Here is a 27,820-nt window from a genome sequence, read left to right on the forward strand (position 1 = left end):
TTAAGAAAAGATTCAGGAAGAGAAAACGCGCGCAACGTGATGACGTCACCAAGCTAATTGCTCGGACTGACCGCAGCTTGACCTACCGTAAGCCCGCTTTTCTGTTTTTCATACTTAAACAAAAATAAGCCGTAATTGAATATCTCTCAGAACAAAACAACCAACTTTCTTTCTCATATTATCAGAAAAAACATTGTTGTTGAAGTTTTGCTTTCTTTTTAGAAGTTTGTACTTGAGCAGTTAGCCTAGCAGCTATTGCGTGACATGCTAGCTTGTATTGTTGAGCAAAATCTCTTAATACTGATTTGAGCAATTATGAGAATTACATATTTATACTTTAAAAGAATAATTTTGTTCCCCAACTGCCAAGTACTCATATTAGCTGCTCTTAGTCAGGGCTATCAAATATATATAAGTGGAAAGTATCATTGAAACTGAGTATAATGATAGTCAGTTAAATGATAGTCATGACTTTTAATACACCTTTGAAAGTGTAAATTTTACGTTTGTATAACCTCAGGGGCATTGAACCACGGTTCCTTTGATGGTTTGTATGTTTATTGCACCAAGTATGATTATACGTGTTGACATTTTCCCTGCAGTGAGAGTAACACAAATATGCAGACGCATTCCGCAATATTTGACGCACTTAGAGACACAACCTATAGTTTTGGGGTGTCAGCAATTACAGCGTTTGTGCGCAAACATTTTTATAGTGTCTGTGGTTGCAGATGCTCTCACCACTGCCATGTCAGGATCGTATTTGCATGAAATGAATAAATACAAATAAACACGGCCACCAAAAAATGTGTTTTCGAAAATTGCAGGAAACCTACCCGACGTGTTTATATCCACCCACAGCTACACCCATGTTTCTGTGATTAAGGGCTATGTATGTAAATAAACTTGACTCGACATTTCAGACCCCCACCACAAGAAGGCGGCAGCAAACTTCACAACATCAGGTCATTAAGAAATGAAATGGTTTTCTTGCAATAAGAAGCAAACTTAGCTGGAGTAAAAAACAGAAGAACAAAACATTAGGTACATTTTTTTTTTTTTTTGCTTGCATTATAAATGATATTTCTGTGTTTCCCCGACCAAGAATTTAGATATCGTTTGGTCCTGTCAATCACCATTAAAGAGGAAGTGACCTGCAGCTAACGCTTTTGGTAAGTGACCAACCTTGCTACACTGCCAATCATGTTCCAAACAAGTGTAAAATGTTGATAAACTATCAAAAGCAGACATGATGCATTCCAGGGAGTTACAGTCGTTGATATTTTAGGCATGCGGCTTGTGGAATCAACCAAAAGGCAAAAGCCTGTCTGGTTCTGTCTTGTCTGTCTGCCTGCCTGCACCGACCACAATGTCCTTCCAGTTTATACCAGATACTATTCTCATTTTTAGGTTGGGAGGGGGACATTGTACATGAAACACTATCTGTACCACATGCTCACTATTTTTAAGAATCCCACAGGCTAGATTTGATAAATTTTCATGGTCCCCTCAACATTCTACATAAGACACAGGACTTAAGATTTTAGGAAATTTATGGCCAAGTAGGGTAAATTACTTGCAATGTAAATATTCACTTTCCATCACATTTTCACAGAATTTTACTAAGTGCAACAGCTTCCACCAAAATTGGGACTGTGATTTTTTTTGCTATTCTCAAAGCATCCTTCAACCTAATAATTGTATTTATTTTTTTCAATTGTTTAAAATGTTTTGGGTTTTAGTTGTCATTGATAATGAAATATATTTATTCCTGCAATGCATGTTCTAATATAAATGTATATTGATGATCACGCATTTTCTTTGTGTTTATGATGTTTTATATGCTTCTCAAAATCTACCGTATTTAAGTACTATATTGAAGTTTTATCTACAATATGGTGTATTTTCTCAACTGAAATCCATGTGGCGCATTTAAAAAGTGATCCCAGGAGAGAATGTTCTTGTGAAGACCTTTTTATTTGAGTCAAATAATGCTTTTCATGACATAATGCATTTCCAGGGATAAAAAATGGCATTTGCTGCTCAGAGAGTGCTGCTTATTTGACAATATTCCGATTATCTTTCTTTATTCATCATGGTCAATTTGACCATTTTGCCATCTCACAATATTCAAGTCATATACAAAGACAACAGTTACAATGTGTTGCACAGAAAGTATTGATGTACTTTTTTTCTTTTAATAAGATTACTGGGCACCAGGACAAGGAATTAAAAAAACAAAAGACAAGGTTGTACAAAAAAAAACAAAGGAAAAAAACAGACAAACGGTAAAGTCAGAATCACCAGTTGAAATCTTTAGAAAAGAGTGGAAAAGAAAAGAGAAAGAAAAAAAAAGGGCGCAACACAGATTTAACACCTCGGGTTCACATGCTGTCTTCATTCTGGAAAGCATCTTGCAGGTCTTGTTGTGAATTGCTCTCCCCATCCCTGATCTCCTGTTTACATAAATTAGATTTTTCCTTCTTTGAAGCACCTATTTGTTGTTGTAGTTTTCAAGTCGACATGCTCCTATTCCTCAAAGGCAAGAGTCAGCAGTAGGGTTAACTCTTGATTGGAGCAATAGAGAGCACATTTAGTTGGGTGGCTGTTGGGTTTCCCGTCTCAGAGACCGACTCATCACGTCGAGGCGACCAGGAAACCAGAGAAGGAGCAGTGCACGTTCTCGGCGGCGAAGACTCCGTTGGCCTCCTCGTCGGGGATCTGCACGTACACGGTATCCTGCTCGTTCAGCAGGAGCACGGCGCTACCGGACATCTGGTCCAGGAAGCCCTTGTTGTACTCGTCATAGGAGAACATGACAGGCTCCTCGTTCTTGTAGAGGGCGACCAGGGCGTGAGCACCGTTCACGTGGATGCTGTAGGAGAAGTAGTAAACTCCGGGGATCTGGCATGTGAAGATGCCGGACTCTGGGTCATAGTGGTTCTCGGCATTGTACACAATGTGGTCGAACTTGATGGGGCTGCCGGAGGCAGGGTAGGGAGTGGTCAGAGCTGCTGTGAAAGCGGACATGGGAGCCTTGACCATAACCTCGGTCATTCCCATTCCCATTCCTTTCTCAAAGACCACCTCACCGGGAGGGCCGGGAAGACCGGGAGGGCCGGCGGGACCGGGTGCTCCATCAGAACCACTCTCGCCAGGCAGACCGGGGGGACCTTGAGGTCCGGAGACACCTTTAGCGGTCATGCCAGCAGGGCCGGGAGCTCCAGGGAGACCTGGATGACCCTTGTGGCCAGGAGCACCAGCGGGACCTTGAGGTCCAGAAGGTCCACGAGAACCAGGAGCACCATCAGAGCCAGAGGCACCGGCCTCACCAGCGCGGCCGGGGAGACCTTTGGGTCCAGCAGGGCCGGGAATACCTGGGGCTCCTGGGATACCGGGGGCACCAAGGTGACCCTTCTCACCGGTGGCTCCAGTGGCTCCTCTGGCTCCAGCGGGACCAGCTGGGCCGGGGTAACCCTGCTTGCCTTGGAAACCTTGGGGTCCCACATCTCCCTTGTTGCCCTTGGGTCCTGGAGCTCCAGCAGCACCGGTGTCACCCTTGGGGCCGGTAGCGCCAGTCTCACCTGAGAAACCTCTTACGCCAGCTGGGCCCATAGGACCAGTAGCTCCAGTGGCGCCAGTGGCACCAGTGTATCCAGTAGGACCTTGCTCACCCTTGGAACCAGTGGCACCTGGGCTGCCAGTAAATCCTCTCTCTCCTTTCTCACCATTAGCACCGGGCTTTCCGTAACCTGGGGTTCCTGGGGCTCCGGGGGCTCCAGCAGCTCCCTGGTGTCCCTTGGGGCCCATTGGGCCAGGCAGACCTGGGGCACCGTTATCACCGGGTTTGCCAGAAATGCCAACACCGGGGGCACCGGTGTGTCCCTTGGGTCCCTGTGGTCCCATGGGACCAGAGGAACCATCTCTACCTGGGCTACCTGACTTTCCTGGTTCACCGGGCATACCTGTCTTTCCTGGCTTGCCAACTCCGGGCTGACCTGGAGCTCCAGCTGGTCCCATTGGTCCAGTGTGGCCTGTGGCACCCTGGGGTCCTTGAATTCCGATACCTCTATCTCCCTTGGAACCTGGCAGGCCAGGAACACCGGGATGTCCTTTCAGGCCAGGCTCTCCTCTTGGTCCCATTGCTCCAGGCAGACCAGAAGGTCCGGGCTTGCCAGTAGCAGAGAGGCCGGCGGGTCCGGGGCTTCCGTTAGAACCGGGAGCACCTCTGGGTCCTTGAGGTCCGGGGGCACCAGTGTGTCCCTTCTCACCGGAGGCTCCAGGGATACCGGGTTTGCCGGGGCCGCCGGGAGTTCCAGATTTGCCAGTGATGGAACGACCAGGAGATCCAGAAGGTCCAGGAGGTCCGTGGGGTCCGGGGTGACCAACACCGCTCTTACCTGCGGGACCAGGGGGCCCAGGGGGGCCCATGGGGCCAGGCTCACCTGGAATACCAGGCTCACCTGCCACCACTGTAAAAAGTTACCCAAAAAAAAACATTGTCAGTGGAGAAAAAAACGAGAAGGCGAAATGCAATCAAACTGAAGTTCACAATGTGAGTTTGGTTTTTTAAAAATCTGGACTACAAACATGGCTACGGGAATACAAAATAATACAAGTCACTGGCAATATTTTACTGGCATATCTTATTTTTGTTTGACAAGTTCTCATTTCACAGGGTTTGCCTCTGTCGCACAAAAATAAATGGCATCCTTTGTATGGTTAAATATTTGCTAGGATTTATTTGACTGTAAATTGTAAAACAAAAAAGCTGACAAAAATAAATGAAAGTTAAATATATTTAAACTGTACAGTTGGATGTCTGTTTTTGTACTTGCTATTGGTTGTCGCTGCCTCGGTTTTTGTTTCGGTCTACTGCCAGGTTGTCATAGTAAAATAATTACTATAAATACATATTTATAATAGACATAGAAAGGTGGGAAAATATTGAACATTCAAATAAAAAGCTTAAAAAGTGTTTTCCTTGCTTTTTGTTTGGATTATTTGTGTGTATTTTTTGGGCCTTCTTTTACTTGCAATATCCACACCATTTTCATTTAAAAGAAAATCTCAAAGGAGTCTGACTCAAAAGGAGGACGGCTTTTTTTTTTGCTCTATTTGTACTTGTAAATTTCTGCTCTTTTTATGTGGTTCCGGGAAATAAAGCCTGGCACATATGCCCGCCTCCCTCTGTGGCACACCCAAACAAACAAACCACATTGCCGCTGCAGGCTCACTGGGCTCTAATTTGCCAGTGCCAAAATAGTAGCTGGAGTGCTGCTGTCTGCAAGGCAAGGCAAAACATCATCTTGCCTTCTGTGAAACTTATATGTGTGCAATTATGCAAGTATTCCGCACAAAGCCATCATGCCCGGCAAATGCAAAATGGCAAAAATCAAGATTTTCCTCAGTATGCCTCTCTGGGTTTAAAATGAAGAAACCCAAACCAATCTGTAGATTTGTGCGGAATAGCAGTCACAAAATAATAAAAAATAATCAATATGATTTCCATCAAGATTTCTTTGAATGTCCCTCCTCGAGTTAAATTATGCATTTTAATCTCACCTTCTTGGGGGGAAAAAAAAAGTTATATTTTGGAAAAATATATATTTTTTGCCTTTAACTTCTCGCCACATCTGCTAAAACCGACTTCATCCTTAGTTAAATAAGTCATTCAATTCTACCCCTAAAATGAGATTATTATAACATAATCGGTATTTTGATAAATTTTTCTAGTTTTTCTGACTATAAAAAACAGAGTTAAAGTAAGTATTATATCTATTTGTATATATTTTTGCAAAGATTAGCAGTTGCAAAATAAGGAAACATTTTTCTAAAGGCTCAAAACAAGTGTCCTACTTCAAGATGTTTCTTAACGTGACTTCCTTAATGCGCCGTTTAAAAAATGTGCCATAACCTATTTTGTATTCCTCTCTATCAGAAAAATCAAAACTAGGATTGCTTTTTTTTTTGTTTTTTTTGCGCCCCTAAACAGACTACAAAAATTCATTCAACGATTGGCCATTTTGATCTTATTTTCTCACCCTGGCTCTTGACCTGGTAAGGCTCATACTGGGGAGCGGCCTTCACCACCTTCTTGACAACATAGCTCTTGCCGTGGCCGGCGACCAGGGTGGCCATAAAGACGACGATACAGGCGACGCGGATGTCCATCTTTCTCGATCAAATCCTGTAAGAGAACAATTTGCTTTTAGAAGAGAGAAACATAAATCCTGCATACAAAGTTCTATCATGGCTGCTAAAACTTCAACAAATGAGTTCCACCTTGCATGATGCTGCAAGTTAAGCAATCTTCCTTGGAAGTGAGAAACAGCCCACGGATGCTGAGTGCATCCATCAAACAAATAGACAAATAAATAAAGACACTTACCGACACCAAATTTTGAGAGGGAATCACAAAACAATCTCCTCAGCACCAGCAAGCTCCCGGTGCTTCTCTGTATATCCTTTGGCTTGGAGCACAACTGAGGATATGCTGCCTTTCCCCTGTCAAGGTTCCGAGTATTTATACCATAGCTGCCCATAAGCATCATTACAAAAAAAAAAAGTCCCCACCATGCAAGTACCTCCCTTTCTCCCCCAAAAAAAAGCAGAGCTGTAATTAGCAGGCAGATCGACCCAAAACAGGCATGTCACATCAGGGTGCCTCAGAGTCTTGAAAAAGACACACACATGATGATTATCACTTTTTTTTTTTTTTAATAGAAGGTCTTCTTTTGAACAAGACAACAATGCACAAAAAGAGCAGAGAGCCACAGAAGAAAAGTTATGGGAGTTTTCTTGTAGTTGTCGTTCTTGGTAATACTTTAATTAAATTTTACGTATTTATAGTCATGACAAAAGGCTGGTTATTTTATGTTTTTGTTTCTTTGAACAATAATAGAACTTATTCAAACTTGATATAATTTTATTTTGTGTTTTATGTTATTACATTTACCGAGCCATTACTTTGTTTTCTTTACTGGAAATATTACACAGATCTGCAGTGGAAATCACAATAATAATGTTTTTTGGAGGGTTCCTTTGCTTTTACACCCTTTAAATTTGTTTTTTTAAATTTCATTTTATTCATTACAAAGAGAGTGGTGGTTGTGGCGAAGGAACAAAGTATTTTTTTATTGCAAAATTTCTGAGATGGGGGAATAAGTCGTGACACTTTTTATTTGTATTTAATATAATCCGATATTTATTGATGACATTTTTATTTTTCAATCTGTTTTAACACTACATTTCTTACCTTCTAAGACCTTCAATTGTTACTTTATTGTTAATTAATTTAATTGAAGCTTATTTAGATTTTTACTGATACATTTTCTTTTCCATTTGTTTTTACACTTTGTTACCTTAAATCTATTCCATATCCTGTAGTTCATGTTTACAGCAACCCCACTATATAAATATGCCAACGTCTCAAAATACTTGCCCCTGATCTATTTTTAAAAAAGACAGGTCCAAATTGGTATTGGCTCGTTTATTTGTCCACAAAGCCCACATCGAGTGTGTGCACACTGTCTGCAACATTTACATGATGAATCTCTCCGACTGTCTGGACTCACCGGAGCTTGTCGAACAAACAGGAGGAGATGCTTTTTATCATGATATGATAGTAAACATTGATTTTTCATATACTCCACTCATTCACACGTCTACAGCTTTATTGTTGTTAAAATGTGGGTTTATCCCCCTGTAAAGGGACAGTTAAATAAATCTTGAATGCTACTGTTTGGTGGCTCCTTGGTGTGGTAACCCAGTTCAACGCCAGGTGGCAGCAAAAATAGCAGAGGGAGAGGAAATTATGATTTCCAGCATGAGTTGAGAGTGCAGATCATATGAAATTAGCAAAATAAGTCATCGCACTAATGAAGAAACTTCTATGACCTATATACAGAGACCCCACAAAATAGGCTGAGATCTGGCAAACAAAATCTCTTGTAGACACAGACCCTATAAAATAATGATCTCCCACAGATATCCTGAAAAATAAGCTACTAGAAAAAAACCCCAATGGAAATAGTATTTACAATAAGCATTTTTTAACATAGAAAATCACAAAATATGCATCTTTACACAATGATTTTCAATCTGACAGGAAAAGGACCCCTAACGCAGAGTTTATTCATTTTGGGTCTTCTCCAGTTAGGTTGCTGGTCGACAGTTCACAAAGAAGGTAAGTCGAATTATTATTTTTTGACTATTTTCGGGGTTCACGGCGGCATTGAAAGCTGAACACTAGAGGGAGGGGAAACGCCTACAATTACAGCCGCATTTCTGGTGGTTTGCAGTGTTGTGTTTCGTCCCTCCCGTCGTATTATCTTCCTTCGTCCTCCACCTTGGCCTCGCTGTGCTTTGACACAGTCCAGCTGTAATTTCTCCATTTTGGAGCTCCGCCGCATAGGAAATGCCCACACCCAAATAATCACATGTTCTAAAACACACAAGCGACCATAAATGATGCGTGTAGACTTTTCCTCGAGATGGCTAATCTATTTAGAGTGCATATGACCCCCCCACTCCCCCACCCGACTTCCTCACTAGATCTCATGAATTCTGACATGGTGTGTATTTACATGACAGCCATCTTTCTTCAGTGGCTTAATTAAAGATTCAGCAGCAGTTTTGTTTACGTAAATGAGGGCACATTATCTTTAATTTTGTCAAAGTGCTACCTTGCTGACGTATGTCACGTGGCGTCGGCGAGATCTGGAACAACCAGTCTGTGAATGTGTGCGAGTCATTTTCTGGCTAACTTGCTAGCTTAGCTAACAATTGATAAGATAATTATTAAGCAACTAATAGAACGGAATGCGACCGGTTGGACCCCAAAGCACAGAAGGAGCAACTTAAATGTTTATTCCAAATAAAGTCTCATTAAAAAAGTTGATTTCGAAGTCACACAAAGTATACGATAAAATAAAGTGTTCCTAGAAAGTGCTACGAATAAGTAGGAATAATGATATTAAATAAAATAGAAAAATAAAAGATTAAAAAAAACACACATTCAAAATCAATTAAGTTCTTTTATTAACTTACTGAAAGAATCGCCCATGTTGAGTTCTTGGCAAAATAAAGTTTTTGAGCCAACAAGCTGAACTTTTGTTTGACTCAAACAGCAATTAACCACGTTTCCCTTGTGCCACCAAATTTGATATGTACTATTTTAGAATAGTTGAAATGACAGAGCAGCAAAGGGTGGAGCGAGGATTCGGAAAATGTTATAAAATCCTCCCCGCGTGTTTATTTATGCATTCAAACACGGCGATGGAACTCGTCCGCATTTAGGCCTCCAAACAGTTTTTTAAGCTGGAAAAACAACAACAATCCGCATCTGCCTGCGCCGTCTGTAAAGAGACTTTTATACTAAGATGTGGAACCGGAGTCAACTTTGGATGACTAGAATTAAATATCCAACCTTGTTTTTACCGTCTGCCGCATTTATTTTTCCGAGCAAACAAGGTGGGTCCTTAAAAAAAAAAAAAAAAAAAGAGAGCGAGTGTAGTGAGTGTTCAGGGCAAGGCTCAGTGCGCAGGTCATTACCGCAACGCGACTGATGTGGTCTGTTGGCTCTATTGTAAAGAACCACAAGGGACCAGGTTCAAAGCGAAGACCAGGGCCGGTGCCACACGCTCCGTTACAGCGTCCAGCTACATGCTATGTGACATCAGCTAATAAGGAGACACGTCAGAACCTACATGACATCATGTGGTACGCTTTGTGGCGAAACCTACAGTAGCACTTATTTTACAACTTTCACTTTAGAGTCGAACGAACTAAATATCGAACTACCGAACCAACAGTTGAATGAACGAACGAACAAATTAATGAACGAACCAACGATTCGTCTGATTCGCCTGACGTGTCACTTGACGCTGTGCTTTCTCAATAAAAATTGCATTTAATTTGGCAGTATGAACGCGTGCATAAAAAGATTCTCCCAAAAATATAAATAGTGCTTTGTGAACGTCGCCAAAACGTGTTAAGTAACACTTTGAAGTGAACATTTAATGTTTCATGGCCGATCGGCGACGACTGACGCACCTGACACCAAACGCAATAAGCAAGCGAATGGAACTTATATATCTTCCATTTATTTCTCGTAATCATATGACAATACACAAAAGAAAGCGGGGAGTCCAAAAAGCAACTTGGGCGGTAGCAAGCAGTTGGCACCGTGTGCGGCGGCGACGATATCAAGCACTTTGGAAAGATAACAGCTTCAAAGGAGGAAAGGCTCTCTCGCCTTTCGTGCCTGTTTTGGTGCGCTCCAGTGCACAGGAATGGATGTTTCTGGTTTCGTGTCGCCGTGCTGACCGAGGCTCAACCCACACCCAGGAGGCGCACATAATTGTCGGTTGATGTAAGCGAGCCGACCAAACCTAATCACGTGAGCCGGGATACGGCTAAAGATACACGCGTCGTCACAAATTTAATGTTTCAATAAACTCCGCGGACCGCTAAAAGCTACTTTAGACTTTATGAATGGCACACTTGACGGGGGCCCTGGGGAAATTACAGGCTCCCGGACACAAACGCGGACTCGAATGGAGCCGGAAGTGTTATAAGGGACTTAAAAATGGCGGTGGTGGAGCTAGGTGGTGATGTGTGGGAGGTCACACTCTGAGGGATGGATGAAAAGGAAGCTCGGAAAACTCTCGGCTTTTGATCCTGCGCTTGTGTTTTTCTCTCTTTAAGAATAGAAAAAGTCAAAATCTGATTCAAATAGAGGTGATTTGTTGAAAGACATTTTTACTGTTCAAATCTCACGTGCGCTTCTTTCACTAGCAAGCCGAGCTAGTTTACAAGTCTTCCAAGCTCAAGTTTTGTAGAATTAGAATAAATTGTCTTTTTTTTTTTTTTTTTTTCTCGAAACGAATTTACTGCCTTTGTAACTAGTATGATTTAAATGTTTAGCCAAATTTCTAATGGAATTTGTTTACTGACTCACAAATTCCTAGTTTTTTGGAAACCATATTGTGGAAAGTTTCATGGAACTCAGTTTTTTAATGCACCCCCTTGAAGTCCAAATGAAAAACTCCAAAAGTGTTGAAAATAGAGCTGAGTGACGCCAGACGACGCTTTCCAGTTAAGCGAGTCGAGCGCGAGCTTATCGCCACCGTGATGATAAGTCTTGCTGCCACGTTCGCGCTGAGCCAAGTTTATTTCGGAAACCGTCTGACTCAGCTACTTAGGCAAGACAATATCAGATTTGCTGCAGCCAAAGACTCATTTAACTAAAAATACAGACCACTTGCGCGCATAATATCCCGAAAAACAACTCTGTGTAAGTGTGCAACAAATAGGAACGCTCTTCCAAGCTGACTCAGGAGGGATTTGATGAAAATGATGGGATGCTTATGCTGCGGCCTATCTCGCTCCACTCGAACACCTCCGCCAGATTTATCGCTGACATATCCGCATTGGTGGAATCCTACTGCATCCTGCCAATGCAACCGCTACCGATTAGTCAACTAGAAAAATCGTCTTTTTTTTTTTTTTGATGACACATGGAAAATTCATCAAACTTGTCATTTGCTTTTAATCCATCACAGTAGTAAACAAGTGACTGACTTGTTAATCGTGAAAACCTCAATTGGTGTTAATTGCACAAAAGGAAAACCCCCGTGCAGGAGTCTCTTCCAAAAAATAAAAATATCGTGAGGTGGATTACGGCTATTTCTAGCAGGGTGTGGCGGGACTTATAAAGACACTTATTTAAAATGACACACATCAGAAAATTCTGAAAATTCCTCATCAAAATAGACGCCAGACGGTATCTGCTTCTTGTGGGATGGTTTCAAAGTCAAATTAAAACCGCCTCAATGAGAGTTTGGTGCCTTAAGTGCGGCTCACAGTGGCGTCTTGTATTTAGGGATAATGACAAATCCACAACACCAAATTTCACGTTTTGACTGCCAGTCAGTGTCGACTAGTTCCCTACAAAAGCCAAGAAAAATGGAAAAAAAAATTGCGTCGACATCTTCTGAGCCATTCCATTCCATTGGAGAATATAAAATACCAAAACATACACTTCTAGAAATGAAATAGTTGATATGAGATCGGTAAAATAGTTTTGTCCAAAACAAAATGATAACCCCCTCTCAAAAATAGTTCAGCCATTTCGCAAGAAAGTCCCAAGAAACGGCAACGACGGAGTCATACGCCCACTGGATTTCTACAACAATAGCGGCTTTTTATATAACAATAATGTTGATTCATTATGCGTGGGAAATGCGGTCGCTCCTCTCACCTCTCAAGGCAGGTAGTTAACACTGCACCGCACAACTTTTGCGGAGAGACAATATAAGCGTTTGTTGTCTTCATGTTCTAAAACTGGCGACCGCGACCGTGTCTGCCCCCAAATAAATGTCAGGCGTAGTGTACGTCGGGCGCCACAAAATGTCAACCATCAATCACACATGCCATCTTTTTATTGTACAGTACGTCTGTCCCCTTGACGATGGTGAGTTCAGGGCCCGACTTTTATGGCTTCCAAAGGGGGGGCTGATGTGGGCTGTGTGCTATAGTTAAAAAAGAACACAGCTTAAATATAGCAAAGGCAGCTGAAGCATTACATAATATAGCGAGCGGTACCTTACAAGATGAATTGGTTCTGTCACTGATTAACTAACTCAAAGGACTCTATATTTGTGCCACGCAGCCCAAGTCTGGCGTGCGGCGTGGCGTGAATCTGCACATAGGCGGGCTGGATGAGGTTTTTTTTTTTTTTCGCAAATGCACAGAGCATAGAACACAGCCGACTTGTTTCAGAACCAATCGAATTGGCTCCTCCCATTTCCCTTTCAAATGGGTGCGTAGCTATAAATTGTCATCCATCGCTAGCTAGCTTACTGCACATGTAAGAGGTACTAACTAACTAACCAGCCACAGTTGTGATCCAGTATGTCTAATGCTTGAGTTAAAGTGTATCGTTAGCCACCGTTTTAGCCACGCACGCCCCATATAAGGATTTTATTACTACATTTTACTACTTTAGCATATAGCATAGTTTAAGAAAAAAAACGCGAACATGGAAGGGTGGAATCGCACAAGGCCCTTCAGTTAATTTGGGTTTAAAGTCAAACACATTCCCCAAATGGTGCGAGGTATTCTGTGAGCGAAGTGGCGCAACACAGAGGTGTGCTAAATTATTTACTGACTTCTGCGGTTCGAGGTGCAGTAGACTTTGGCGGCGCGTCAACAAAAAAAAAAGCAAACGGAGCCACCTTGACCCAAAACATCCTGTGCCTTCTCTTAATTCTGTTTTTCCCTTTTAATTAAATATCTGCCAAAATTCCTTCGGCCACTTGACCAAATTGCACTTGTAAAAAATGAGGAAAAGAGGCTGTTCCTTTATTTTCATTTTTTTGTTGCTCATCCAAGAAACATCCCAGAATAAACCGGGATGAGGACACAGGAAGAGGAGGTTCATTTCTTTTGGTTTGGGTTTTTGGTAGCTGTCTACCGAACCAGACTTGATATTTACAGCCGAAAAGGTTCCAGTTTGGATGCAAAAACCATGCAGGCTACTGTCAGCTGTGTGACACAGCATGTCTCCGCCGATGTTTTTAATCCTTACTTGGGAGACCGCTTTGTTTTGACCACCATTTTTTTTTGGACAAAATAAACGTCGACAAAATGAACTCACAGGCTAAAATCGGATGTTTGGCAAAGAGACAAGACAAACTGCCAAGTGTAAATTATAACTGTAAATTCAAGAAACAGTTGACGGCAACCAACGTGTGGAAAAATTAAACATCAGTTCGGGTGGGGTGGGGGCACTTAAAAACGAGCCGACAGCAAATTTAGAAAGACAACAAAAAATAGGGAGGTGCAGGAAAAATACAATTACAACTTCCAGACCCCCAAGCCGGAATTTGGATACTAATAATGAGCACATATTCTTATTTAATTTTCTAATCTTCCAGAGAAAAAAAAAAATCCTTGTGCATTTTCACAAACTTAGCCAATCAAGGCTCTGCTACGTGATTGTTTTTTATTTTATTTTAAAGAACACGATGCGGACCTATCAACCAAATCTGCATGTTCACATCGCTCATGGTGGTCAACTGTGATAATAAACACTTGCTGGTGGTCTGCAGTCATGTTGCAAAAACAAAACAAAAAAATAATAAAGTCCCCAAAGAGGAGCTTAAGAGCTCGCCGCGTGTTTCTCATGGCCCGTCGAACGTCACCGAGTCATTGTGCTCTGTAATTTGGGTGCAGTGACCACGACGTCGGACCTGTACAAGCGAGGTCGGATGGATCCACATGTAAGACTCTCCTTCCTCGAAACAATAATAACAGTAACGCAGCGGGTCAGGCAATGAATAAAGCACAATGACTGCTTATTGGAGGGTTGCTGACCTTCTTTGCCTCTAATCTCTCCTTTTGTAATTTCCGTAATTGGCCGTTTTACCGTCTTTGGACATTTGACCTTTGATATCTTTGATGACATTTCCGAAAGTGACCCAAATTACGGAAAAGGTGAAAATCTGCCTTAAGTAGCCCCTGTGAACTATTTGGGTCCGCACCACGTTTGCACTGGTTACCACGGAAACGATCTATGTCAAACGGATTACGAGGATCTTCTTGGAAGATATCCTGCGACGTGCGCATAAAAAAATGAACAGTATGTAAAGTTTCCCGGATTTGAGACTTTGAAGACGTTTCCGCGGGTTTTATCCGACGCCGCTCTCTCCGTCGTCTTTTCCTGCGGCTACTATTTGTGGATTTCCAAACGGGCTCTCCAAATGTGGAAGACTGAGGTGCTGTGGTCAAGGAAGATTCTAATACAAGTTTGCTTTGCGGTCCATGTCCAGACAGGTTGAGTCAGACTCTGGAGCGTCACTTTAAATACAAAGTCCACCACGACCCGTTCCGTGACGCAGGGTGATTTTGTTATTGCAATGTTTTAAGTAATGTAACTTCAATAATACCATTACTCATTTTAATTTGTATTAAAGGCGGCATACTATGGAAACGTGATTTTTTTTTTTTAAATATTACTTTCCATTTAAGTGGTTATATCCTCCTGCTGTGAATAGTGACGCAACACTCGAACGGCACTACGATAAACAAGCGCGGTTACTTCAAAGTCCATGGGAAAATTCGGCCTGCTTTTTTTTTTAATTTAATGGTTGCAAATCTATATTTAACAAATGTTTTATTTTCTTAAAAAGATGAAGGGTTTGCGACGTATCGTGCGTCGATATCATTTCAAGCGGGCTGCAAATAAGCGGAATGGCAAAGTCTTCTGAAATGCCCAAATTTGAGGTTTCACACCTCCGCAAAGCATTGGGTTGCTCTTTTTACAAGGCATCTTTGGTTTGATTAAAAGAGTGAAAAAGAGGGAGTTAGGTGGCGCTATAACGCGGAGGTGATATTTAACTTCCATGCGCAGCTCATTAAAAGTTGCCAGATGGAAAACGGAATTCATCTCCAGCCAACGTCAGCTTTTTATGACCACTTGGGGGATAGCAACTTTTCCAAGCCAAATTCAGGGGACATATTTTGTAAAATTGAATCTTCAATGTTTGAATACGAACTGATGGGTTGAGGAGGCCGACACAACATGGCTGTTTTTTATATTAAGAGGATATTTATATATTTTTTTGAATCAGTTGGCCTTTGTCGGCAGGTATTCAAATGATCATAAAAAGTTACATAAAGGCGTAATCTGTTTCCATAGCAACTAAGGTGACATTCAATTTCACTTGCCATTCCACCCGAAGCCCCTCACTCGCTTAATTGTGCACCGCAATCTCATATTTGACCTCCGCAGGGTGCAGTGCTTTGCTCCATTGAAATCAAGCTAATTATATCCCGGCTAGCAAAGGCTATATTTTCCCTCTTTATTATCCCTCTCAAATTTGGCAACTGCGAAACACCCTTTTCCAAATTAAAGGTCGTAAAAATGCCAGAACCAAATATTACCAACAACAACCTAACATTTTTTTGCAGTATTTTGCAGTAAAAAGAAGAAAAAAAAAAAGCGGCCTGGTTTTTCTGGCCTCACCCAAAATAAGACCCGCTATGTCTGCTTTAAAACACACTTTGTAACAATATGGCGTTCAAATAAGGGCTTTTAAATCATTTGATGTCGCACTAGCTTGTAATTTAGAGAGAAAATTCTGTGTTGTTGCTACGGTGATTCCTAACGACTTGCTCTTAGCGGTTTGTTCATGGCGGACCAGCCTGGACCACCAATGGTTTGTGTTAAGTTGCTTGAAGACAAAAGTAGTCCTTTACAAATTTTAGTCATACGCCCGTCTATCATAAGTTGACCCACCAAAAAGTCTCAAGAAGCCATGCAGATAAAATATGCCATTTTGCTTTTATTGTCGTTTTTGCAAGTGTCTATCAAAGACACACTTCTTGTGGAATTTCACAAAGATTTATCTAGCGAAGAGAGTTTCGATTACCAACACGGAATTTGGTAGCCAAGTCTATAATGAGTAGGCTCACCAAAAGTCTTACGAACACGCAAAGTTGTCCATTTTGGTTCTAGCCACCGACCATTTATGACCCACAGACCTTATGCTCTCTCATGCTGAATATGACTTTTAGTTTAAAGGCATTTCAAATCCTAAGTGGTCGATATCAAGCCCTTTTTTTTTTTTTTTTTATTTAAACTTTCATGGGCCGGTGTTAAAATGTCTAATTATGCCCGACATGTTTTAGTGTTCTTCCACTTTCCCATGCCTTACTCGGCACTCTGTAATCAAGTCGCACGAGACGAAGCGTCACCGATAGAAGGCTGGCAAGAACACAAGTCGCTGTCAGACCTTTCATTACGCCCCTGTTCACACGGGATATAACAAGGAGACGTTTTTATGGAACTTATTTTCATCACCTGCACATTAAGAACGCATCCCTTAGAATTACCAGACGGCTTACTTTTTGATTTATGCCCAGACTTCCATTTGATTCATAATTATTTACTTGTATATTGCGCAGTAAATGACAGTAGGGCTTTTCTGTCATTATAGGGTTTGCAACAATGCAGCAATCATAGCCGCCCCAGTCGTTTTTTTTTTTACATTCCAGGAAAAATACAGTACTCCTGCTTCTGCGTCTTTATTTAAAAGAAAACCCGCATTTCTTTTTCCAAAAACAATGTTCTAAATCACACAGATGGCAAAAGAAAAATATTTGTGTGTGTCCAACCACTTGTTGCTAGGCAGAATTCAAATGTACAGTTTGAAACAAGTGTGCAATACTAAAATAATGTTTGTGTCTTCTTAATTTATTAACAAATATACTTCATATAAAAATCTGGGGCTGTTTAGTCATACAGTTATTTTGCTGTAGAAATGGCAACAGGTGGATCCACAGGTGAATTGTACTTTACGCCACCTAGTGGAAAAGCATTGAATTGTTTTCCCCTCAACAATCCACCAAACAATGTTTGCCTTACTCAGCAGTTGTTCTTGGTTCCATTCCCAGTACTTTTGCATTGGTTGCAGACACCAGGTGGAAAAAACACACACCAAAACAGGTGAATTAGAAGAAAGTAGCATAAACGTGCTGCTGGCCCAGAAAAGAATAACAAGTGGGAAAAATAAAACTTTATAAAAATGTGCGCATTACCTTCAGGCGACACAGATCATTTCACTAATGGCACTTAATTTGTTTAGGAAAGTATTCATGCCGTCATAAGCACCTAAAAATATAATATATGCCATATGAAAACACCAGAGCGTACAAATTAAGAGGCAAATCAAATTACGACTACGTTAGCATTTCGTACCTGTCGCCAAATGGGCCGCTGCCACTCGTTTATAGCTTTTTTTTAATCGAATTTTCTTTAAGCTATGGAATCAGCATTCCAAAAGTCTTTAAAATTCAGCATAAAAAAATCATTAATTTAGAAATAAAATAAACTTCATGACTACTTTGTTAGCTAGTGTCTGGATTTCTACATTAGCTTCTTGCCGTAGCCGCCAACTGGCTTGCTGCCATGCTGGTCACTTATACATAGACTGCCATTTTAGCATGTCACGCAAGCCGCTAATGTATTTTTACATGCGTGTGACCTCTCAGAGATCTGATTTTTTTTGCACAGCGAAAATGTTTGAAGATGGCTATATCTCCACCACGAGTACATGTGTGCTCAGGGGCAACAGAGTGGGTGTTTTGTGGTTTTGGCCCTTTGGCGCCTACTGCTGGGCTGCCCGACACATATTTCCCGAAACCCCACTGGGAGTTGCAGTGAAAGCTACCATCAAAAACGAGTCAAAAAAAGACTTTTGATCATCCTTTCATGGGTTTTTTTCCCGCCATACTGTCTGCACTGTATCTATAGAATTTGTCATTGCGGCCCATCGGATGGGTTAGTGCTACCTTACCATTATTGCTAATTGACATCCTCCTTGTTTCCAGGAGACCGCCGAGCGACTGAAAAATGCGTCATGAAGGACATAGCGGGGTAATTTGTGGCTTGAACTAGTAGAGTTGTGGTCCACAGAGAGGTATCGTATGGTCATTCTTTTTTCCACTAACCGCCCCCCCCCAGCAGGTTTCTTTCATGGAAGCTACCTGTGTGTGCGTACCACATGAATGCCTAAAAGAAAAAGGTTAATTCCTGGTAACACAAATTCTATGTACAACTGACAAGAAATACATCAGCTTGGGGGCTACTAGACCGCCGCTAGTGCAACAGCAGTCTACGGACAAGTGCGTCTAGCTAGCTGTCATTCTAGCCAATGAATGGCTAGCTATTTGCCATCTCAAAAGCTACATACAAGTGTGTCTGGCTAGCTGTCATTCTAGCCAATGAATGGCTAGCTATTTGCCATCTCAAAAGCTACATACAAGTGTGTCTAGCTAGCTGTCATTCTAGCCAATGAATGGCTAGCTATTTGCCATCTCAAAAGCTACATACAAGTGTCGAGCATATGCCAGTTAGCTAGTAGATAGTTAGCAGACTAAAGCGTGATAAGCTAATGTAGCAGTCTACCTACAAGGGTAGCTAAAATTGGCATGTTTTGCATATTTCAACTAGCCAGTCGTCGGCTCTATAGCTATTAGCTAGGCCTAGATGTTAAAGTGAAGCGAGAGTGACAAGAAAACGGAAGCAGACCAAATGGCAGCTCGCGTGAGAAGCCAGTGTAGAAATCTACGTACTAGCGACGAGACTTCGTCAGCTAGCTGGCGAGCGTGAGAAGCGGATGAAGCAGTTACCATACTATAGTGACATGCATGTGGCAGCTAGCCATTCAGCGGTTCGCGAACTAGGCGAGCATGAGATGCTAACGCAGCACTCTTCGTACAGTATGTTTTTTCTATTTTAGTAAACATTGGCAGAAAAAAAAAATCTGCCGACTTGTTTCCGTGTAAATGAACTCCAGTACCAACATGGTTTCTCAAGTATACTGTACATAAGCATCAAAGATGATTTTTTTTTTTTTTTTTAAACTCTATTTACATCATAGACATTTATTTTTGAGTTTATTTCAAGTATACAAATACAACATGCAAACAGTTGTAAGCCACAGTCCAGACCTTTTAAATTGAGAAAAGCACACAACAGGATATTTATAACCCGACACCAAAGCGTACTCAAACTGTGTGATGTGTGAGTCCTCTGCACTCGAGTGACCATCTGGACGACACCCTGCATCCCGCAAGTACACGTGAGGACATAGGGCTAAATACGACAACAAAGCAGAGCTTTTCTCCAATATTTTGACATGCTACATCCATGTTCACAAAAAATATATATAAATATATATTCTATTTTTATATATATATTTGCAGCGCCATTTCTTCTATTGCAGTAGTCTTCGTATGTTCTAAACCCTTGCAAGAGGTCATTTACCAAGCTTGGACAATGCATTGCGTAAATAACCGGTTTCAAAATACGACCCAAAAAAAAAAAAGCTAGCATTGCACAAAACACAATAACTAAAGCTAACCTTGCATTTTTTATTTATTTCTTGGAAGGGTGGCACATCCCCATTTCCCAGCCATAAAGTGCAACATAAAGGACGCCGGAGACCGCGTAGTCGTCAATTAGACAACCGCCGTCGGTCAACCTAAAGACCAAAGGCAATTTTCAAAAGTATGCGGCCATCGCTGTCACACATGGATCACTCTGGTGCAGTGTATATTAAGAGCAGGGGGTCCGCGTGGTGTTTATGCACGGCATGCATTAATGTGCGTTTACGGCCTAAAAAGGGACACGACAATTACAGGTTTGAAGAAGGAGTAATGTAAACAGGCTGTTGGCTAATTTTAAGATTGTACATCTTGAGCTCAGAAGATGAAGTCTGAGGTGCAGATTTAGGTAGAAGACATATCATTAAGTTAGAGGACACTGGGGATATATTTGTCTATCCCTTTCATGGTAGAAGAAAATCATGATGCCTTATTGGTGGAGGGGGGGGGGGGGGGGGGGGTAAGCAGTGTCTCACAAAAGTCCGTTACCATGAGGTACCATATTGAACTTCCGGGACCAGTAAAAGAAAGTGTGAGGTTGGGAACACTACGTTTGACAACTTGTTCATCAACTACATTGCAGTAGTGGCGCCTGGTGGTCACAGTAGGCACAGTACATTACGGCCCCACTTTTCTAGCAAACGTGCGCTCCTTAACACGAAAATCCACAAGGGGGCAGTGTTGTTCAATAAATATATACTATATTCACTATGCTACACTCCTCCCCCTTTAAACTTTAACCTTCCCAAACTCCAAATACTGCAATAAGTATAATTGTATAAACAACATATTTTAATCTATAACTGAAAGTGTGGTATGATAATCAAAACGGTGTTTTTCTTTTTTATTCTAGCTTCCTCAAAATCAGGAAAAAAAATAATACATTCATCCAAATATTTAGTTTTAAAACTGATTAGATAACTAAAAAGACAAAATAAAACCCATATTAAACTAAATGTTAAATTATGTTATACTCTTGCAGCAATTGCAACGTTATAGCTGGTTAACTCCCCCCCCCTCTGCCGCTTGATGCTAATCTGATTACAAGGCATGAAGATAAACTCCATTTCCTGGTTCATTCCAAGGGTCGTGCTATCAACCAAGACAATGTGCGTACACCATAAAACATATCATATCATCACCATCTCCAAAACTCTGCTGGAGTTTCACCATTTGACTGAATTGCCTGTCATGGACACATTTATTATGCAAGCTCTTAAAATATGCTGAAGAGGAATCTCAAGTTGTAGTTTAACACAAAAGTTAAACATCAACCTATTAAATAGATTTTGAGCTTTGGGACCTGTTTGTTGTGCTTTGTTGAAGCTAGACAAAATCCTTTTTGTTCGTTTGTTGACTGAGGTCATCATACTTTTACACCCAAATGATTTTTATTATTCGCCAGGAAATTATTTTCATTATTTCACACACTATGACAATCAGTTTTATTAATCCATTTAGCCATAATATTGACATCCATGTGATGTCAACTGCATCCCTCAAGAAGCCATAAACGAGACTTAATTATGTCAATGAACTATGCTTTGTTATATTGTACGACTTCTCCGTCACGCAAGGTGGGGGCCGAGCTAATAAAGAGCAAGACAGACGTAGTTAACAGCCTCACTCATAGTGCAAGGTGATTGTTTAGTCTACTATCATGTCCGGATCTATGCTCCTCGCTTGGTTTCTTCTCATTAGTTCTGCTCTTTTACTCACAGGTAAGATGCTACAAGTCAATTTATAGTGCGTAGATTTGTGTAGGCTCCTAAATCTTTTACTCAGGGGTCACCGTGCTCTCTTGCTCTCTCTCTTTCTCTTGCTCTCACTCTCGCTTTCTGTCGAAATTGAGTTGTAACAATCATGCAAGATTTTTTTTTTTTTTTTTAATGAAATATTTTGTACTCTTCTCCCACACAGACACTCTCACCATTGACATTAGAGACACCGGCGTGCTGCAGTCAATACCACTCATCCTGGAGGACACTTCCGATCTGGTAAGCACATCGTGAAGCCCGTCCCAAATGCATACAAAGGCTTAAAAATACTCCGTTTGCAGGAGGACATGTCAAGCAAAACGGCCGTGCAGCTATGGACAAATAACGTAACGGTACAGTGAGGACACGCTTGTGGTTGTGACATACTCGTTTTGAACATGAACATTAAAAAAAAATAAAAAAATATGAAGTGAATAAATTGATTGATGCCTTTGTACTAAATGTTTGTAGGTTTTGGGCACTGAGATCCCCTGCAAGGACCGCCGTCCGTCTCCAACAACACCAAACTCGGGTAACAAATCCGATTTTTTACAGAAATGACCCCAGTCATTGAGATACGAATGTCATGTTTAGTTCATCGGCTGAGACCAGCCGACGTGAAAGTGGTGGCTGCAGTCGGCGACTCTCTGACAGTAAGTTAAGTGGCCAAGAATTTAGGATTTTGATTCAAACATCAACTTTTTAGAGATCTTTTCAAACTTGATTTGAATACTAATTTGATTCCATTTTTTGTCAAATGTCCACCAATGATTGATTGATTTGCGGATCCGCAGGCAGGCAATGGTGTAGGCGCCGAGTCCAACGACCTTCTGCTGCTCATGAACGAGTACAGAGGACTTTCCTGGAGGTAACACAAGAGCGGCCACTAACTGTCAATGTTTTTTTATTTGAAGCATAACCGACTCATTTGTTACATTCTCAGCATTGGCGGCGATGAGAACATCACCACGGTCACCACTTTGCCAAGTATGTACGTGTTTATCGGGTTACCATAACTAGTGACATTATGTCATTTGGGTGTGTGTGTTGCGCAGATATCCTGCGGGAATTCAACCCCTCCCTGACTGGCTTCTCTCAGGGAATCGGAAAACAGGACTCACCCGCAGCCTTCCTCAACCAAGCCGTGGCCGGAGCCAAGAGTGGGTCAGTAAGCCTCACTCAAATATTAATAACAAAATATATGTATTATTTCCTATTTAAAAAAAAAAAAAAAAACACCTTTGCTGGAGTCCCATTCTACTGTATTTGACCATGAAGGTCTTTTTTTGTGTGTTTTCAGTGATGTCGCGGAACAAGTGCGAGCCTTAGTGGATATCATGAAAAACGACACGGTAATAATTGACTATGATGAACACCAACAACATTTGCGACTACTGCTTTGTAATTGAATAAAACACACACACACACAATGGGAGTTTGTAGTTGCAAGTCGATGCCACAAGATGGTTGCAAAGTACTTCAAGAAGATGGTGAAACATCAACCCCATACCCTGTACTCAATCGTAAACCCACGTGACATAGAATTGCAAATTTATATACATGACACAAACCACAACATGCTTTCAGTTTCGTTTTATATTTCAAGAAATTCTTCTTCACTTGAGCGCAGAGGATCGATTTCCACAACGACTGGAAAGTGATCACCATGTTCATCGGCGGCAATGACATATGCGACTTCTGCTCAGACAGCGTGAGTACCCAGAATGACGCACACACACTGCTAAAATTGAAATATTCTTAAAATGACCAAAACATATAGGTGATCTTCTCACCCAGGAATGTGGCTGAACGCATTCGTCGAGCTTTGGACATTCTCCACAATGAGGTACACACGCAGAGGTTATTATCATCCAGCCGCTGGTCAATTGAAAGCACCTTTATGACTTTTTAGGTGCCACGTGCGATTGTCAACCTGGTGGAGCTGTTGAACATTATACCGCTGCGAGATCTTCATAAAGATAAAACGCTGAGATGCCCCACCCGGTTCGTCAGGTCAGTGACGACGGCACGATAAACGACACCCAAAAAAAAAAAGATAAACGTTAGAGTCACTGAGCCAAAGTGAGAGATTAGCGGACACGATGTATGTTTTTCTCAGGATGGTTTGCCCGTGTGTATTGTCGCCAAAAGATGGCTCAGTCGAACTACGAAAGACGGAAGAATTCCTCCGAGCTTATCAGGTCAGAATTGGCATACTTGTCAATGGCAGTGAATGAGTTTGAAGCACCACTTTTTTATTAGTTTTTAATTTTATTGCCCGTCTGTTCCTTTTCCTAGCATGCAATGCGACAGCTGGTGGACTCCGGGCGCTACGACACCCATGACAACTTCACCGTCGTCCTGCAGCCTTTTTTTAGGGAGGTTTTCCTTCCGACCTCGCCGGTAACACCTGCCGCTATTATAACATGCTGTAATAATCATAATGATGATTTAAATATTTTTGGTATCAGGATGGAAGGCCCGATCGCTCCTATTTTTCACCTGACTGCTTTCACCTGAGCCAGAAAGCTCACACGCTGATGGCCCGAGCCCTCTGGAACAATATGGTAGGATTTGCGTTGATTTGATTTGATTTGATTTGATTTGATTTGAAATCTCACTTGTTTCATGCAGCTTGAGCCAGTGGGAAATAAGACATTCACACAAGACTTCATGGTTGAGTTTGATCTCAAGTGCCCCTCTGAGGTAATTGCTTTTTTTTTTGTGTGTTTGCAATTTGACAGAATTTCTTCCGCTCAATTAATATTGGAATATGTATTGAAATTTATTTTGGATATTTGGCCAGGCTCTGAATTATTTGAATGTGTTTTCTTTTATCGTTTTTAGGCAGCACCTTTCTTTAGAACGGCTGTTAACAGCAACTACACGTTTCCAGGACCTCCACCCACTCCTGCACCGGTTACTGTGTGTTTCTCTTTTATTTATTTATTTACACTCAGTCAGTCCGCTCGCTTAATTTGGTTTTTAGCTGCGTTAATGCATTTCTGCTCTTTAAAGTCCCTGTGAAGGGAAAATAAACGTCATGTATATTTGACACACCATTTTCAAGAGTGTTGTTAACAACTCTGCCAAATTAGAACTGCAATATAAAAAATGCAAACAAGCTAGAATTGGGACTCAAATTTGAGAATAAAATATTCTGTTCTTTTGTAGAACTGGGGCAGTGACTTCTCGTGTCGCAACACGGGACCGTCCGACTCGGCGCCCGCTTCAGGTACCAACCCGACACCGCTAGTTGGTCAACGGCATGTCATATTGTGCTGGTTGTGTTAGCTCACAAGGTCCGGCCGGCTGACATCAAGGTGGTGGCTGCTTTGGGCGACTCCATAACAGTACGTCTTCTAACCACTACCACCCAAACAAACCATTGAAACCGTCAAAACAAATTTCATATTTGTTGTGTTATAGGCCGGCTTTGGTGCAAAGGCAAAAACTCTACTCCAGCTCACAACGGAATATAGAGGAGTGTCGTGGAGGTAAAACGTCATGTTGCAGTTTCACCGAACCACTTTTACCCAAAAAAAAAAAAAGACAGGAAGCTAGCTAGCCATTTGACTTTGAAACCAATATTTTCAAGTCATTGGGAAGTACTCCTGGAGATTTAGAAAAGCGTCCCCTACTGTCAGACATATATTGATGCAACACAAGTTTAATTTACTTGCTGTCCTCTCACCCCATAGCATTGGAGGCGATAAAAGCCTGGAGACTGTTACCACGTTAGCAAGTAAGACATCCTACCCCTACGTAAAGATGCGATGACACTGCTAGGAAGCAGCGTCGAGCCTATGTTGCCCCCCCCCCTCCCCAGACATCCTCAGGAAATTCAATCCAGACCTTAAAGGAGCATCAAAAGGTCAAGGGAAGAAGAAGAGCGGCTTCAACATGTCTGTATCGGGAGCCAAAGTCTCGTGAGTTAAGCTATTTTTTTTTTATTTGTTTATTTATGTATTCCGCGTTGATAATAAAATAAATACAGGGCAATTCCAGGACAAGTCAGACGCCTGATTGACGTGATGAAAAACGACACTGTGAGTTTTACATTGCATCGTAAAATATATAAAAGGTGAAATACAGAATTATTCCTCTAATTAGGATGCATGCTTTAAAAACAAAATTCTATGAATATTAAAAATATGTATTGCAAAATATTTTCAACATACATGGAAGCAGACGGTGGATTTTGACAACGATTGGAAGCTGGTGACTCTCTTCATTGGCGGCAACGACCTGTGTCAATTCTGCAACGACCGGGCGAGTCAGCCATCACATCAACCTCAGGTCATCAACTTAATCTGATCCCATTAGAGTAAACAAAAGTCTCGTCTACAGGCGTCTTTGTCACCTCAGAACTTCAGCCATCACTTGACCACCAGCTTGGACCTGCTGTACAAAGAGGTGAAGTAAGATGCTATGCTAAAAAAAACGAGATATCACTCTAACAATAGTCTGCACACCCCTTTAGGTTCCCAGGACCATAGTCAACATTTTGGAAATCCTGCAGATCGAAGGCCTGCGTAGGATCAGGAGGGACAGTATCGGGTGCAACGTGTTACAACCGTATGCTCATCACATCAACTACTCTGTATTATTTATAAAAAACAATAGTTAGCCAAGCATGTGTGGTCTTTGTTTTTGATTATTCGTCTTCAGATTGGCATGCCCGTGCTTCTTACTACCGGGAGACGACTCTCTGGAGCTGGCTGAAGCCAAAAGGATCAATCGAGAAATACAGGTGAGAACTGTAGTTTGTATGTATGTGTTCCCAGTGTGTCATATGCCAGTTTTCAAAAACCCTGAAGAATCCAAAGTAAAACTGGGATGGATTCCAGCTCACTGCAACTGCGGAACAGCATCTAAAATTGATGTAGGAAGTTTGGCAAAGCAAAGTGCTTCGTTTGTCTTTTTCTCCTCCAGATTGAGACCGAGAGAGTGGCATACAGCGGTCGCTATGACGACCGGGAAGACTTTGCCGTGGTGGTGCAGCCCTTCTTCAGAAACTCCATTATCCCTTTGAATGCTGTAAGTCGCCTCCACACATACCGAGGACTGTTCGATCCCAGTGAAAGGTAATAGAGTACAAAAAAAAAACACTTCAAACTTTCAACTCATTAGGACGGCCGACCCGATGTCACCTACTTCGCCTTGGACTGTTTCCACTTCAGCGAACGGGGACATGCCAACATGGCCGTGGCCATGTGGAATAACATGGTGAGTGAGACGACATCAGATACAAGTGGAAAAGGAAGCTAACCCTCAGCAGAAGTGCCAAAAGTATTCCCACTCGTCTGTAGCTAAGTAGAAATGCAAACTATCGTGTTGTTGTTTTTCTCTACAGTTGGAGCCTGTGGGCAAAAAGCAGACGTACAACAATTTCACAAGTGCTAGAGATGTCATCAAGTGTCCCACAGAGGTGAAGAAACTCATGCTTACGTGGTGGATTTAAAAAGTCTACACACCCCTGTTCAAGTGTCATATACAAGAGACCAAGATAAATCATTTGAAACTTTTCCACTCGATCTAAAAAAAAAAAAAAAGTTATTTTTTGTAATATCACAAATTAAATGGCATTTGAACAAGGGATGTAGACCTTTTATATCCACTACACATCTCCCATACTACAATATCAGTGTCTGTGTACATTGCAGGAGCATCCGTTCATCTTTACAAAGGTGAACAGTGCAGCCAGTCTGCCCTTAAGTCACTGCCCTGAGGGGGTCCCGCTATGGCTGACCGCAGTGCTCGCCGTTTTCGCCCTCCTGCTGGGCTGGTCCCTCACCTGGCTAATACTCACATGCAGAGCCAAGATGAATGAGAGGAGCATGAACTCAGTCGTACCAACACAAGTGCAAATGAAGACCTCTTTCTTTTAAACTAGGGCAAGTCTAACTGAATCCAGAAATATTCAATATGCAATAATTTATGTGTTAAATAATAGTTCTGCACTTGTCTTTTAATTGAACATTTTGTTATATATTTTATTCTATTGAGAAACGTAATTATAATAAAGATTTTATACAGTTTCTTATTTTCTATTCCATTTTCTTTACTAATTAACGATTAAAAAAAAAAAGAAATATGACTTGTAT

General features: G+C 41.6%; 2 protein-coding genes across 14 annotated transcripts; one reads left to right on the forward strand and one right to left on the reverse strand.

The window, feature by feature from the left end:
* Positions 1 to 43: 43 nt before the first annotated feature.
* Positions 44 to 27,754, forward strand: plb1 (phospholipase B1). 13 transcript variants are annotated; one of them, XM_085931185.1, is made up of 35 exons: positions 62 to 87; positions 924 to 965; positions 1,106 to 1,172; positions 8,111 to 8,188; positions 18,400 to 20,080; positions 21,877 to 21,953; positions 22,016 to 22,066; positions 22,185 to 22,245; positions 22,308 to 22,366; positions 22,508 to 22,581; positions 22,657 to 22,700; positions 22,769 to 22,877; positions 23,014 to 23,065; positions 23,344 to 23,424; positions 23,494 to 23,559; positions 23,626 to 23,726; positions 23,833 to 23,914; positions 24,012 to 24,116; positions 24,185 to 24,280; positions 24,348 to 24,419; positions 24,561 to 24,638; positions 24,888 to 24,948; positions 25,008 to 25,066; positions 25,143 to 25,210; positions 25,415 to 25,458; positions 25,543 to 25,642; positions 25,711 to 25,762; positions 25,905 to 25,985; positions 26,064 to 26,129; positions 26,197 to 26,291; positions 26,385 to 26,466; positions 26,649 to 26,753; positions 26,847 to 26,942; positions 27,070 to 27,144; positions 27,380 to 27,754. In XM_085931185.1, the coding sequence occupies exons 7-35, from the start codon at positions 22,022 to 22,024 to the stop codon at positions 27,602 to 27,604; spliced, it is 2,334 nt and encodes a 777-aa protein (XP_085787311.1). In that variant the 5' UTR covers positions 62 to 87; positions 924 to 965; positions 1,106 to 1,172; positions 8,111 to 8,188; positions 18,400 to 20,080; positions 21,877 to 21,953; positions 22,016 to 22,021; the 3' UTR covers positions 27,605 to 27,754. The 13 variants fall into 13 exon arrangements, with proteins under 13 accessions (XP_085787312.1, XP_085787320.1, XP_085787311.1 ...); XM_085931186.1 differs by lacking the exon at positions 924 to 965 and having other exon boundaries at positions 44 to 87; XM_085931194.1 differs by lacking the exons at positions 924 to 965; positions 8,111 to 8,188 and having other exon boundaries at positions 54 to 87; positions 18,400 to 18,445; positions 19,963 to 20,080.
* col10a1a (collagen, type X, alpha 1a) lies at positions 1,959 to 6,491 on the reverse strand. Its single transcript, XM_085931199.1, has 3 exons — positions 6,392 to 6,491; positions 6,045 to 6,190; positions 1,959 to 4,472 (listed from the first exon to the last, which is right to left on the reverse strand). Exons 2-3 carry the CDS (start codon positions 6,172 to 6,174, stop codon positions 2,638 to 2,640), a joined length of 1,965 nt encoding a protein of 654 aa, XP_085787325.1. The 5' UTR covers positions 6,175 to 6,190; positions 6,392 to 6,491; the 3' UTR covers positions 1,959 to 2,637.
* Positions 27,755 to 27,820: the final 66 nt, after the last annotated feature.

Source organism: Syngnathus leptorhynchus, chromosome 15 (assembly GCF_054491065.1).
Source record: "Syngnathus leptorhynchus isolate UIUO chromosome 15, UIUO_Slep, whole genome shotgun sequence".
Lineage (NCBI taxonomy): Eukaryota > Metazoa > Chordata > Actinopteri > Syngnathiformes > Syngnathidae > Syngnathus > Syngnathus leptorhynchus.

Coding starts and splice junctions, on each gene's coding strand:
- col10a1a (XM_085931199.1), bottom strand. CDS start 6,174: ATGGACATCCGCGTCGCCTGTATCGTCGTCTTTATGGCCACCCTGGTC. Junction 4,473..6,044: donor TTACCAGGTCAAGAGCCAGG/GTGAGAAAATAA, acceptor AACTTTTTACAG/TGGTGGCAGGTGAGCCTGGT.
- plb1 (XM_085931197.1), top strand. CDS start 21,617: ATGTCCGGATCTATGCTCCTCGCTTGGTTTCTTCTCATTAGTTCTGCT. Junction 24,420..24,560: donor ATCTCAAGTGCCCCTCTGAG/GTAATTGCTTTT, acceptor TATCGTTTTTAG/GCAGCACCTTTCTTTAGAAC. Junction 25,643..25,710: donor GTATCGGGAGCCAAAGTCTC/GTGAGTTAAGCT, acceptor AAATAAATACAG/GGCAATTCCAGGACAAGTCA.